The sequence below is a fragment of the Barbatula barbatula genome (assembly GCF_947034865.1).
Source record: "Barbatula barbatula genome assembly, chromosome: 3".
NCBI classification, from domain to species: domain Eukaryota; kingdom Metazoa; phylum Chordata; class Actinopteri; order Cypriniformes; family Nemacheilidae; genus Barbatula; species Barbatula barbatula.
Genome location: NC_136764.1, coordinates 18,179,568 through 18,193,977, shown reverse-complemented (window position 1 = coordinate 18,193,977; position 14,410 = coordinate 18,179,568). Strand labels below are relative to the sequence as shown.

The following is a 14,410-nucleotide window of genomic DNA, read 5'->3' as shown; positions in this document are numbered from 1 at the left end:
ACCTTAAATATTAGAAGTACAACCTCAAAGAGGTTTATTTTGACATTTGAAACAAAGAATAAACATAATGTGACACAGAGACTCTTTATGAGGTTTGAATTGAGGTTTTGAGAAATGTTGTGCGTTAGCTTCTGATTCCTCAACCTGGCAGCCGCTATACAGATATAAAAAGCTAAATAACTCTTTAAGGTTTTTTGTATTGGTTGATGTGTGGTCCTTTTTTTCTATGCACAACATAGCCAAGTGAGGCTGATGAAAACACTTCAAAGTACTTTGACGCAGGAGAGGATGTTTGCCTAATAAAAGAACATCATGTCTCTCCACCGCTTTTTTTCTTGGTCTCTTGCTCTCTCTCTTTTTTTTGCACTTCTCTCTTTAGTAGAGGTCTATTGGTTGAGGTAATGACAGCACAGATGTATTGATGGGCAAATAATTACACATATTCCGTACTGAAAGAGGGAATATGGACAGTCCATAAAGGCAGAAGAACAAGCACTGGATAAAGTGGGCTGCACTCAAGCGCCATTTCAGTGCTCCAACAACAATTACACATTATGGCTCATAAATGGACTGCCATTAGATAGATTTCTAAGAATAATTGCGCGCAGGAACACAGGGAACGGCTCTGACCTCCCTTAATATATTTTTTCTTTGTTTGTTTGCTTTATCGTGGCAGATGTACAAGAAAAAAACAGAGACCGCAAAGAAGGAGTATCTCAAACAGCTGGCTGCGTACAGAGCGAGCCTTGTGTCTCAGGTAAGTAAATGGCCGCGGGCTACTGACATGTGTCTGCGCTTTAATAGGCACGTTCTTTTCCTTTGCCATTGTGGGGGTGTTTGTTTTAAGGCAAATGTTTCCGTACCTTCCTTTAGAGCTACAATGACCCGGGGGATGTGAAGGCATCACAGGCTTCCCAGATGCTTGGACCAAAGCCACCGGTTTATTCAGGGGCCGGTCAGTCCCACCCAGGTCTCTATATGGGTCCCCAATATCACCAGCAGCCAGGACTCAGTCCCCACCTGCCCCCCATGCATCGGGGCCCGGTCCGGCCCAGCGCACCCATGCCGGGATCGGTGAGCATGGGCAGCATGACGGGCTCTTCCCCCCCTCCGCTGCAGATCAGCCCCCCTTTACACCAGCACCTCAGCCTCCACCAGCAACAGCAGCACCTCAGCAGCCACCCGATGTCTCTGCACTCCCCCTCTATGGCTCAGGTGAGACACACTTCAGCACGTGAGAACACACAAAACAATGCACCAATGACACTTAAAGTGATAGTTCACCCAAAAACTTAAATTCTATCATCATTTACTCGCCCTCGAGTTGTTCCAAAGCTTAATAAATGTATTTGTTCTGATGAACACATTTACATTTATTCATTTAGCAGGCGCTTTTATCTTAAGCGACTTATAAACCAAAGCGACTTACAAAAAAAAGGAGAACAATATTTGGAAGAATGCTTGTAACCAAACAGTTCTTGGATCTCATTGACTACCATAATTGGAAAAATTACAACGGCATTCAATAGCGCCACAGAACTGTTTGCTTTTTTTCTACATTCTTCTAAATATCCTCTTTTGTGTTCAACAGAACAAAGAAATGTATAATGAAATCTTCCCTAATATGGTAGTCAATGGTGGCCAATAACTGGTTGGTTACAAGCATTCTTCCAAATATCTTTCTCTGTGTTCATTTGGAACAACGTGAGGGTGCGAAAATTTTAAAACCATACTATCAAATGCGCAATAGAAGTAATCTTAAATAGAAAAAGGGACCCTGTTTAAAAAAAACATTCTGCTTAAAAAAACACTCTCCTGTCATATAAACACCATCTTTCCAGACAATTCTGAATGTTTAAAATCAAGTCATGCCATATTCCTTTTCATTCAATGTGTTTTTTCTCAGAAATGGTGCTAGAAAAATAGGATCTGGACAACATAACATGCTTGTTGACTTTAATCAAGAGAGACAAAACCAGTCTTTTCAGTATTATTAAACCGAGACCAAAAAGAGAGACATGACAGACACCGGGTCAGACCAATTAAAAGATTTTTCTCCCTGCTATCAGTTTTCCATAAACCTCTTCAAGAACCCGTCTGGTCTGATACTCTCCAATTTCCATTCTACATTATCGGCGGACAGATAGCAGAGCGTATATGTGTGTGTATATATGAATGTGAGAGTGGAGGAAGTGCTGTTTATGCAGCAGATGCTGCGGCGTTTCATTTTTCATCATTTCCGGCCCCTTCAGCCTATCTCTCACGCCGGCGAATGAGGTCAAGAGAGAAACCATTAATATCTGCCAGCTTGTTTTATGTCCATGCTCTGCGAAAAAAATCCAGGCGTATCACACAGACAGATTTTCAATTTTCTCTGTGTAATAAACAGATGCATTAGGATTTGGATGTGACTTAAGGTTGCGCACAAAACCTCACATTGAGATTGATGAATACATCAGCGCTGAAGACAAAACGCCATGCCTATCTGATGGAAACGGGTTTTCAGGCTGGGGCGAAGGAAATGAAATTAGTTCTTTGCTAAAGTGTATAAAGAAAAGATGGCTTTCCTTGTCTTTTTTTAAACCAAAATATTTGTTTTGCATGTAGACAAAAGCGCAGAAAAGAAACTAAATAAAGGCTCAACCCATTCACACACACCCCCCAAACTAAATCTAATTAAAGAGAAAATGACCTTGTTTGGAAAAACATTCACTGGGTTTATTGCCTTCTCCGCTTTTACGCGTGAGGAGGGAGAGGCTGTTTAAACCACAGCACCATGTTAGCATCACAGCCTGTTTGCTCGATCTAAAGTGCACTCAGTCTCATTATTAGCATCAGTGCTAATTAAACCCTCGTTCTCTTAATAGAGATCTCAAACAGAGGTGGTTAAGGAGAGGTTTGAAGCCCCAGTCTTCTTAAACGCTCACTGCGATGGCGAGAAAGTCGTTAAGAGTTGCGTGTCGATCCGTTTCGAGTCCTAATAGCCCTGAGTTGTGCTGGAACTTCAGTGGGATAGAGATGAGGTTGTAATGAGGTCCTAATGAATAGCACCCTTGTGCCTTGAAACTCTTTAAGAGATGAGCATCAGCTGGGAGGCAGGACTGGCTGCTGCTGCTGGAGAGAAAGAAAAGGGAGGGTGGAGAATCACATTGTCTTGGGGTAAACAGAGATTAGCTTCATAAAGAGAGATGAATCAGGTGGTCAGGAGAACAGGTGACACGCTTATTCAGCGACAGCAGTTTGATCTTTTACTGAAGGATGCGATGTGTATCGCATCATTAAAATTCAATTCATTCTTTTTTGTCTGGTTTTGTTTCAGGCGTCATTATGGAACCGCACAGCAATGTATTAATTCCTTCACAAACTAAAATGAAAAAGCCACATTTCCAATTGAAACTGTTGCTGCAGAAAAAAGTTAAGCATCTGCATTTGAATATAAAAGGCCTATTGTTGTAAAATTCTGTTCTTGTGCCCGCTGGGAATTCTGGGAAGCGTTGTGTTTAAAAGAGCAACTACTTGATTGAATTTCATGTGCTTCGTTTTATCACTCGTCGTCAGGAAAATTAACTATTGCTGCGGATCATCATCGTCATAAGGAAAAAAAGCATCTCATTTTCATGCAGATTATAGTGTGAATTTGTCTGAAGTCCAATTTTAGATTACCACAGGGCTCCTTGTATGGCTGTGTCAATCTTTTGGAGGAGAGTACGAATGCTTAAACTTGGCTTTTCTCTCCTCCGTTCGGGGAGTTCTTAAGCCTGTTCCACAGATCCTGCTTTTATGGGAGAGTTTTTAAATCCAGAGGGGAGTAATAATCCTAGCTCATTTTGCATATTTGTGGAGAGCAAACAAAAACGTGCGGTTCAACTTTTTCGTTGAGCCGAGGCAGGGTGGGGGGAGGTGGGGCGGTGTTGTTGGGGGGGGTGGGGGACACAAAGGGGCAGATGGAGCCTTTGTGATCGAATGAAGGAGAAGAATTTGAGGAACAATTCATGAATAGGTAGAATCTCTGGAGGGGGAAAAAACGCAGCCACCTGCTGTCTTGCTCTTTCAGGCAGATTCTCTTGTGTACCACTCAGATTAACTTCCCTTTCACATGCAGTCTTTCGTAAGCTAAGAACAGAGAAGAAGTCTTCATATTAGAATATCTGCTTCGTTTATTTTTCCTCAACACCCCCCCCCCCCCCCCCCCAAACATCCACCGAATGCATTTCCTCATTAGCGATCATTGGAGGCTGTTTGCGTTACGTTGGAATCACGTCCGCTTCGGATCGTGTAAGATGTTTTGCTCCGTTTTCTCACTCAGACTCTAGTTGAGCCCAATATGGTATTTTTTAATGATATATTAGTTATGAATATAATGTCATTTTAAGAGTCATTTTGAAATCACTGACTTAATACCAATGGGCAGTTATTTTATTATATCGCTGCTGTCCTCCTGAAACATCCTAACTCCATATTTTGAAATGTTTTATGTATTATTCACCCGTTCTATTTGTCACTGGATTTTGTACATATCTAGTATCATCTAAAGTATGTATTAGCTTATACAGAACATGAGAGCTTTTAGATATCTCAAATCTAAAGATTATGCATAACACACCCAATACGGGACGTGCAGTAAATAATATTTTATTGTGCTCCCTCTCAGGGTTTCCCACTTCAGGCAGAGTATCAGAGCATGGTAAATGTCACATCCGCTGGACAGGGTCTGTCCCCTTCAATGGACTACCGCACTGGCTGCAGGAACGGCCCGACCCAGGGCTTGGACTGGTCCCCTGACTACTGCGGCAACGGGTGAGTGCTGACTCCACCCCCCCGGCTATTAAATTATACTGCGGGCAGTAATGCTCACATCAATCTTTCATGTTTAACATATTCATTGAGAAGAAAACATGAAGTTAGGGTAGTCTGTGAAACGCAGAGAATGCTTGTGCTTTTTGTGGCAGCCATTTTGATTTGTTTATATTTCTCTCCACAGAGCTCTGCAGAGGGACAAAGCCCTGTATCTGACCTGATTAACATCAACACCCACACAATCCTTCATGCTCACAGGACCAAGGCCGTTCCTCATCCCAGTACAGCTATTCAGGGCCTGGTAATTCAGGCCTTATTTTAGACTAGACACAATCCATGCATCAGCAAATCCATGTCTGAATGTTTTCTTTCTTGTGGCTCACGCTTTACTTCCCCAACTGCAGCGGGTACGGAATTCGTATCTCCTTTTAGCTTCTGACATTCAGACATTTTGGATCTTAAAACTAGAATCATCAAAGCATGAAAATGTAAATTGTATTCTACAAATTTGTTTAAATGCAATCACCTCGCTCTAATGACTTTTAATGCCCTCCTATTGTTTCGGGTCCTTGTTACATAGCTAATAAGAGGCAGTGTATGGAAATCTCTCTAAACGTGTGTTTTATCGGCAATTGCTCATGGTTTAAGAAATCGCGTAGGTCAATTCGCCTGGCGGCAGGGTTGTGTCAGTCCACCGGTTTCGAAGCACTTACTGCTGTGTGTCAGGAACTCCAAGCTCTTACTCACAAACAGCAGAACGAAAACCAAAACTTATTTTGTATAGAGGAAAAATCGCACTCTGAGAAAAAAAAAGAAGAAAAAAAACCCACACAAAAAGAATGTGGATGATATGACTCCTGCATTTCTCCCTCCTCCGACGACACCTCCTTTCTCACACGTTTTCTCGTTGTATCATTCTTCCTCTCCGTGGCGATCTTTTCTAGTCAACTGCCTTAGAAACAGAGTTCTGTTGTAAGTATAAAACGGGCGCTCGTAGCGACGCTACAAACGGCCGGACGGGTTGCTTCAGCCCTCTTTCAAACTGTAAATAGAATCTGTGTTACTCCTAGAGTATAAGAATTAAACTTTTTGTTTTTTTTAGTAACAATGTGATTTTGAATTGGGCCACACCAGTTTCTTTGAAAGGGATAGTCAGCCAAGTAAAGCGGTTTCTTGGCATCGGGAGTCCCTCTTGTTTAGACAAAAAAAGAGACGTATGAAGAAGTATTTCTTTTCCCAGGTTTAATCAAGAAAAGGTTGAGTCCATCAACCCGTGAGGTAGCATGAAATGATTTGTTTAAGAAAGAAAAAGTTTATTTTGTATTACGCAAAATACTTCTTTTGTATCACTTCTGGCATATTGATAAATGTCATCCAAACTATGTGTATGAAACTGTCAGATGCTTATATGGTGTTAATTAGAAGAAACAGTGGCAGATTGGAGAGTTTGCTGTATAACCCCGGCATATGGCTGATCATTACTATTCCTCTACACTGTGTCTATATGAGATCTTTTTATGGTACTTGTTTGCGCCTATTTATGAAGGAAAAAATAACTGTAGGTGTTTCTGAGTAATTATGTTAGAGTTCCAGGGATGTTTTTCTGTTCATTTGTTTTGACAGAATTGATCCAGGCAACAATGTGAATAATTCTTATTTAGTTTTTATTGTGTTTGAAAATAATAAATAAAGGCAAACCTGCATTTTTGTGCAGTAAATAATCAGAGTGTGTCAGGTGTGTTCATTACCGGGAATTGGGAGCTAAATGTTCGTGTTCGATTTGGTTGGAAATATTTATACCATCATGACTCTTTGGGTACAGAAAGAAAGGTCGAGCTTAAGTTTATGTATAATGAAGGCACTAATTCTCTTTCTCAATCAACTCTTATAACTGGGTCACGGTAATGTTGATACAGAGTATAATTATAACAATAGATTGTCCAGCCGTGAACACGGCACAAATAAACCGCCCTGTGTCAAGAACACATTCCTGCCCTGTCATAGAGCTACATACAGACTGATGCACTCACTTTCACACACACGTTTGACATTTTACATACTCTTGCACTAAAATTGAAGTGTTTCATAATAATTGTCGACTTAATAAACATGACATTTTTGGAACATTAAGAAACGCTTCTTAAATGAAAACAAACTAGTTTAACATTTACCAATCTGACTGTAATCTCACTTCTGCAAACTATATTCATACAGTAGCCTACAGGGACGATCAGAGAAATGAGTATGCACTGTATCCAATAAATTATATTTTGGCTTTTTTCTTTGTGGGAACTGTGGGAATGAAACCTACTAAAATGTATTTATGGTTAGTCACAAATGTTTATGGATTGTCTAGGATTATAGAGTGTAATTCTTTATTGTCAGACAGTCTTGATTAAAAATAATACAAATCATAAAATATATCAATCATAAACCACGTAGCCTACTGTACAACTGATATTGTTTTATTAGCTGTAGTGTGATGTGGAACATCCACATTTCCTTAGATGTCTCATTTCTTTAGCAGTATATTACACTTTGACCTTGACAATATCCAGTTTAATTAAAATGGTAGAGGAGATAAAGGCTGCCATGATGAAAAATCTTAAATTGCGACCAATTAAAAGACTCTGACCAACTTGATGTTTTTACCAGCACATTCAGGTTTTGTAATGGAAAGCCATTGCCATCTCGTGGTGTAACGCGGAATTACAACATACGGTGTGATTATGAATACAGCTACTATGGTTGACGAAACAGACAGTGCTAGTATATTTCAAGTCTGGTCAATTTCAATTCAGTGAATCTGACAAAATGTCCCTTGTATGGACTGTGACCGCTGATACAATGTAACCTGGATGTACTGTTAAGTTCTTAAAGCGGTTCACATAAATGTGGTCAAAATACAGAGCACCAGAAAAGGCCACTTATTGAATGTGAATGGTCATACCAAAAAATACTTTAAGAGAAATCAATTTATTAAGGATCAATTTATTACGCCTTTTACCCCCGAAATTACAGTATGGTACATTACAGTATTCGGAACAAAAAAACGTACATACATCATTTTTGTCGTTTATTAATATTTTTATATTATTTTCAAATGTAGTTTGGGAGGTACTGTTCCTCAAGTAATGTTTTGGCCTGGAGTTGAACATACTGTAAATGTTTGTTCTTTGCAACGCTTTAATCGTAAATATTTCCTGAGAATAGGCCAGCAGTGTTTCTCAATCAAGCCCTTTGAAGGCCCCAACATTACATATATATATATACGTATGTCTGTCTTATTCATAAACCGTTTGCACCAGCAAACACTTCATTAACTGGACATGGGTATGTCAGATTAGTGAAACACCTCAGCTGTGAAGTTAAATGGATTCTAGGTTAAAAAAAACACTGCCACGTGCTACTGTATGCAATGCCAACTGGGATTCAGCCAATGCTTGTCTTAGCTTTGTTGAGAATCATTCATTAATGTATTACAAGAAACAAAAGTCAGTGAAGCAATCTGTTTGAGTTTGCCATTATGTAATCCTGTTCAATGAATACTGTTGGCACCCCCGAATGACTGAAATTGCAGGTAACGTAATGTCTGGTTATATCAAAGCACACGCAGTGTATCACTTTCAATCGTATCTGTTAAATTGAAAACCTTTTCTTAAAGTGATAGTTCAGCTAAAAAATTTTATTCTGTCATCATTTACCCTTTTGTCACTTTAAACCTGTTTGACTTTCTTCTGCAGAACACAAAAGAAGATATTTTGAAGAACACTGGCTGCATCCATTGACTTGCATTGGTTTTGTTTCCATAGAATAGAAGTTAATGGGTACCGCCGCTGTTGAGCTATACCGACTTTCTTCAAAAGATCTTCTTTTGTGTTCTGCTGAAGAAAGAAAGTCATAAAGGCTTGATTTTTGGGTCTATGTTTACCTAGGTGGAGATCTTTACATGTTCCTTAACTGTTGTATCAGGCATTAAAAGCAATTTGAGTAAACCCTAGTTGAGATATCTACTAGATAATCCATTCACATATCTGAACTACCATTATCTGAAGCAGTATGGCCTTGAGGTAATCACTGTCGAAGAAGTTAAGATAATATAACACAATTTATTACATCACTACAGTTATACCCTACTATGACTCTCAATAAACATAAATATAAAAAATGCTATAGTCTAAAATGTTGAACGTTTACAGGGAATGTACATGGATACAGGACTATTGACAGTCACCTGAAGTGTCCGCATATCGACATTTCTCACACAAACAATTCCAACTCTGCAATAGATAAGGATATCTAGCTCGCATGCAAACAAGTTATTTACATTGGCAAAATAGTACCTGTCTGCTGTCTCAGCTGATGCTCATTGGAGGACTGAAGCATTCGTATAAGTGGAGAAGAAGAAATGCTGAGGAGCTGACGGATAGCACGCTTCACTCTTTGTCCTGATTTCGAACAATTATCTTGTGTAGAGTTTTTGTGTGACCAAGTGTGGTTACGTCTCTCAATGTGGGAAAGGAGTAAACAATCTTTAGCAGTGACTAAAATTGTGAGCTAACTAACTTAGTATTATTTCTTTGCATATTTTTAACTCTTATGTGAATACTATATTTGCTATAATTTTGGGAAGAGGTAGGGAGAGGGTGCCCTTTGGTTTGAACCTTATTTTTGTTAATGTTTTTGTTTAGTCAATGAGGAAGGTTAGTCTTTGTTGTTTATTTCTTTTTCTTTTGGATATAGGTTATTTAAGTCTTATCTGGGAAGTTAGATTGTTTTGTTTTTTGTGTTGGCCTTGCCCTCTCCTGAAGGAATTCTTCCTACTTTGTTGCAAAATAAAAACCATATATTTTGCACAAACATGTGTTTTGTTTGGTGCCTTCGGAATCAGGGGATTGAGTGACCGTCAGTTTATTTATTTTTTTCTTTGTTACAATCTCGTTTTATTCCTAGACCTTAAAGGGGTTCGTAACATATGCCTTTAAGTACAATCTCTGCCTTCTGGATCCAACTTCAGAAGTTTTTATATTCACATTTAACGTGCACAACATGTTTCAAAGGGATAATAAATAAAAAAGATGACACATTATTAGGCATATTGGTTTATTTATCTGTAATTCCTGAAACAAGCCACTTTCGGATAATTCTTGACACCAGTTCTTGAATATCATGAAACTTTCTGTTGTTTTAGCAAAGCGACCCCTTTATGTGCGTGCACGTTGGCAGTCTGTTACGTAATGAGGTCAAGGTCAATGTGTACAGCGGGCATTATATTGCACACGAGTTTACTCTTTCACATTGTACCTTGATGACACCTGTGGTATTACAAGATCGAGTTTACGACAAGTCACTTTAATATTTGTATACTAGCTTTATCAACAGAATGGGGAGGTTGCAAATGCTGTGACCTTGACACAATCTATTTGATCTTTCTGTGTTTATCATACTACATCACTGATGTCATGATTCTTTTTCGAATTTGGCCAATGCTAATAGAAGTTAGTGAAAAGGTGAACATGTGTGGCGCACATTAACTTTACAAACAGCCTGATGAGAAGATTTAAAAGGGATGTGTGTAAATACATTTATATTAGTGACTGGTGATTCAATTATTACTATATATAATTTAATGCTTGTGTAATAAACATAGTTTAATTTAGATTTATTCCCGAGAATATCATATAGATAATGTTCAACCGGTTTATGTTCACAATTCGGCATGCTGTCATCGAAGGAAATAATTGAATTGTTTTGTTTAATTCAATTACTTGTTTTTACTTTGTTTACTTGTTTTAAATAAACGTTTTTGACCATTCCTTTTAGTCTCTTATAATTGTTAACAAGAATTCTCAAATTATAAAAAGAAATTCATTAAAATTGCTTTATTTATTTCCAGGTTTTTTAACCGCTCCGAGTATCCAAAACATCTTAACACTCATCACATGAACATTAATGAGACAAAAGCACATTTTACATTTAAATAGAGCAACAACTGATCATTTCGAGGTTTAGAAGTGAAGTACAAACAACTTTAGAAGTACAAAAACTAAATTCATTTAAATGTACAAATAAATCTTAAAGCCTGTTTTCAGCATTATTTAAATGATCTAAGTATATGTTTTGTTTAGACACAAAGCTCACAAACAGTAAATGTTACTGAAAATTGTATAAGACCACCCTTGGGTTTTCTCTTTAAAACTTTTTTAAATCGCTTTCGAATCATCTCGAATAAAAAGAACACAGTTGAAGCCTATTTACATTGGTCCGGTCGGACATGGCATAAAATGTACATTATTTACAATTCACAGTTGAGTCAATAAATAGATTTTCCTCAATGAGTTTTCAGTTTGTATCGAAAGTCGACATCATAGGTAGGCTGCAGAATACCCAGACCGGCCCGGGACTGGTCCAGTGGCGGTACTTTCACATCCGAGTCCAAGAGTTCAATCTCAAAATACGAGAGAATCAAAGACAAAAACTGCTTGATCTCGTGCACAGCGAAGAAGCGACCCGGACACTTGGTGACCCCAGATCCAAAAGGCATGTAAAAGTAACGAAGTTTGCGACCGTTTCTGTAAAAGCAGGTCTTCTCCCGTCCATTTTCATCAAGGAATCTGTCATACTTGTATGTCTGTTTGAGGAAACATGCATGAACATTCACGAGAAAAATGATTGGATGTATAACTCCCACATACTCTACGAACTACTTCAGATGTATTTATAGAACAAAACACTTACCAATGGATCTTCATAGATTTCAGGGTCAAAGTGAAGCAGCGGGGGGTACAGAGCTATGACATCATCTTTACGAATGTGGTAAGATTCTTCATTGTCAAGGTGAAGGAGAAAGTCATCCTTGGCCACTCGGATGTTCAGAGATGCACTGGACAGTCTCATAGCCTCTTTAATGATGCTGTCTGTTGTTCAAGAAATTGCAGGGGCGTTCACATAACACTTCATCATATGGTAAATACAAAAACCTTAAAATATTTTCAAATAGTGTCTCACCTAGAATGGGCATGTTGTCTAATTGTTCTCTTGTTAGTACAAGTCGAGAATTTCTAGGGTCGATTTTCTGGTTCGAATTTTCAAATGTTTTCTTCACCTCCTCGCTCGCTGCCTTCAACGCCGCAGGGCACCTGAAAACAAGCAGAAGTTTTGTAAGCAAAAACTGAATTTTCTACTTCAATCCTAAATGTTACTCTGCAACAAAGCGAATCCGTTTTACAATTTATTCTTATCGCTTACTAAAGATAATATTTGTGCCTACACATGCAGGTGCAGTTAAACTCCTGGTCAAGGACACCAGTAAAGAGAAGGATATTAGATGAAGTAATTCTTATCTCTGCCATCTCAATTAACACAGCTCTATTCCCTGTGCACGATGATAATGCTGAGGTGTGACTACTGTGCAGGATTTTTGCTGTATGTGTTGGTACCTGATCATATAGAACAAGGTCCAGAAGGTGGCAGGTAAAGTGTTGGCCTGAGAAGCCCACAGAATGGCCACGTGAGTCCTGGCTTTCCCCAGCTCGTTGAAGGTAGACAGCGTGTCGTTCAGTAGCATGCGCAGGGATATGAGGTCAGACACGTTGGCGCGCTTGCTCAGGTTCTCGTGGAGCAAAGTCTTGGCCAGGTTCTCACGTGCGCTGTAGCCGCTCATGAAAACGTGAATGGGAAGCCCGGCGATCAGAGCGGGGAAGATCTTATCGAACTCTTTGAAGTTCTCCAGAGCATTGAGCACCAGGGCTTTCTGAGCCTGCTGACGTGCGACACTCTTGTCTCCATCCAGCTCCTTGCCGAAGAGGGTCAGGTAGCCTGCTTCAAACATGATCTTGTAGCAAAAAGCGTAAATGCCATCGACCTGCCACTCTGAGGGTTTGGCTTTGAGAACACCGGGTTGCAGCGTTGTGCTCTCTAGGTTTTCCATCATGGTCTCAATGAGAGATGGCAGGGCATCTCCTTGTAGGGTTTTGAGAAAGGTCTGATGCAGGTTTTCTGTGGTGTGGCCATGGCTGGGATTCATGCTTTCATGACCAAATGCCTGCAAGATCACAAACAATTAAAAGAATGAATTTGGTACGTTAATTACAGATAAAAACGTTATTTTGTGCTTTCCTGTACCTTTGCAGAGGCGTCAAAATGAAATTTCTTCCAGTCCAGATGCCTTCCTTGGCGGATGACAGCATGGTAGGAGAAGGGATCACAAAGAAAATGGACATACTGCCCAGCAATCTTACATGTAAAAATGTGGCCGCATTTCTTCTGTCTGCTGCGGAGGAACTCCAAAGGGTTGGCGCCAAACGCAAGAGCACAACCAAGGTAAGGGATCCACCCGTTTTCCAGTGGAGGCTCCCCAGGTTGTCTGTAACACCCATCAAATAGCTAAGAAATGTACAATCTAATAGCAAATTCTATGAAATTCTATCATAAAAATCTATTCAAATATGGTTTGGTTTCTGGAATGAACAGTAAATACTGTAGATGCTAATTCGGCTTAGGAAAACCAGATCATAATAATCGATTCAAAATCATACAAAGCAAAAAAGTTGATATGATTTTCAGATCTGGAATCTGAGAAGCAAGCAGTATTATACAAATTTTAAATCATTTATTAGATTGTGATTTAGAAAGACATCAGTTCAACACAACAGATGTGAATCCCACCATCCAGTGATGTTATTTCAACTTGGGCAAAGTCCAAGACAACAAGCAACTAAATGAAGCTTTAAATAACCAAAATCTGAGTATTTACCTTCTGCGTACTCCCGTGATAAGCCAGAGGCAACAACAGAGCCCTACCACTACAGCCCAAATGAGTGCAACGCTGAGGATCATGACTGCAGGAGTGAAAATCTGGTGAAACTCGGGTAAGGCTGTAATCCTTGAAGATGCACTCAAGAGACTCCAAGTACTCTATCTGTTTTTATATGCTTCAACAGAAGCCACAGCCCATGACATGAAGTAACTCAACAAATTAATGATTTCTCCCCACCCCCTTTTTCATGCCACCTGCCTCTAGGAAATTAGCACGCATAGGGTTGTGTGTGCGCGTGTCCTTGATCGTAGTTCATGTGCACCTCAACCTGAAAACCAGGAGACTGTACTTTGATTGTATTGCAGAGTTGGAAAACAGCTTCAAGGACTTTCATTTTTCAGATTTTTCACACAGGGGCGGGTTGCATAGACTTGTCTTAGAAGTTAGTCATCTCACTTCACATGTCACTTCTTTAAATCAGTTATATAAGGTAGAATAGGCTAATTGAAATTAGAAAATTAAGACTGATTAGTCCTAACAAATTGTTAGTCAGTGAGACTATTATTATTAAGCGGCTAAGTTTATGCAACTGGGCCCTGGTGGTCTATATAAGATTTATTCAAAGATTTATTTTATTGTATTAAGGATTTGCAATGTTTTTAAAACAATACTTCACACGGACAACTATTGATCTCTCAATAACTTGTCAAATTAAGTTACATCAGTATCACAGCGGTACATATTTTCAGAAATACTTCCGCTCAGCCATTCCTATAGTCAATTAAAAACTATGTCATCATTTTGATGTTAAGCAACAGGATACAATTGTATTAAATTATCATTAATCTGTTTTGC

At 39.2% G+C, this 14,410-nt stretch overlaps 2 protein-coding genes across 2 annotated transcripts in view; one reads left to right on the top strand and one right to left on the bottom strand.

The window, feature by feature from the left end:
• Positions 1-6,520, top strand: part of tox (thymocyte selection-associated high mobility group box) — a 58,061-nt gene extending 51,541 nt beyond the window's left edge. Inside the window, exons 7-10 of the mRNA XM_079452070.1 lie at positions 677-757; positions 874-1,215; positions 4,652-4,797; positions 4,982-6,520. Of these exons, the coding sequence (XP_079308196.1) occupies positions 677-757; positions 874-1,215; positions 4,652-4,797; positions 4,982-5,018 (606 nt within the window). The 3' untranslated portion in view covers positions 5,019-6,520. The remainder of the gene's footprint in view (positions 1-676; positions 758-873; positions 1,216-4,651; positions 4,798-4,981) is intronic.
• Positions 6,521-10,661: 4,141 nt separating this feature from the next.
• cyp7a1 (cytochrome P450, family 7, subfamily A, polypeptide 1) lies at positions 10,662-13,700 on the bottom strand. Its single transcript, XM_079453705.1, has 6 exons — positions 13,553-13,700; positions 12,922-13,162; positions 12,237-12,841; positions 11,806-11,936; positions 11,536-11,714; positions 10,662-11,428 (listed from the first exon to the last, which is right to left on the bottom strand). The coding sequence occupies exons 1-6, from the start codon at positions 13,633-13,635 to the stop codon at positions 11,129-11,131; spliced, it is 1,539 nt and encodes a 512-aa protein (XP_079309831.1). The 5' UTR covers positions 13,636-13,700; the 3' UTR covers positions 10,662-11,128.
• Positions 13,701-14,410: the final 710 nt, after the last annotated feature.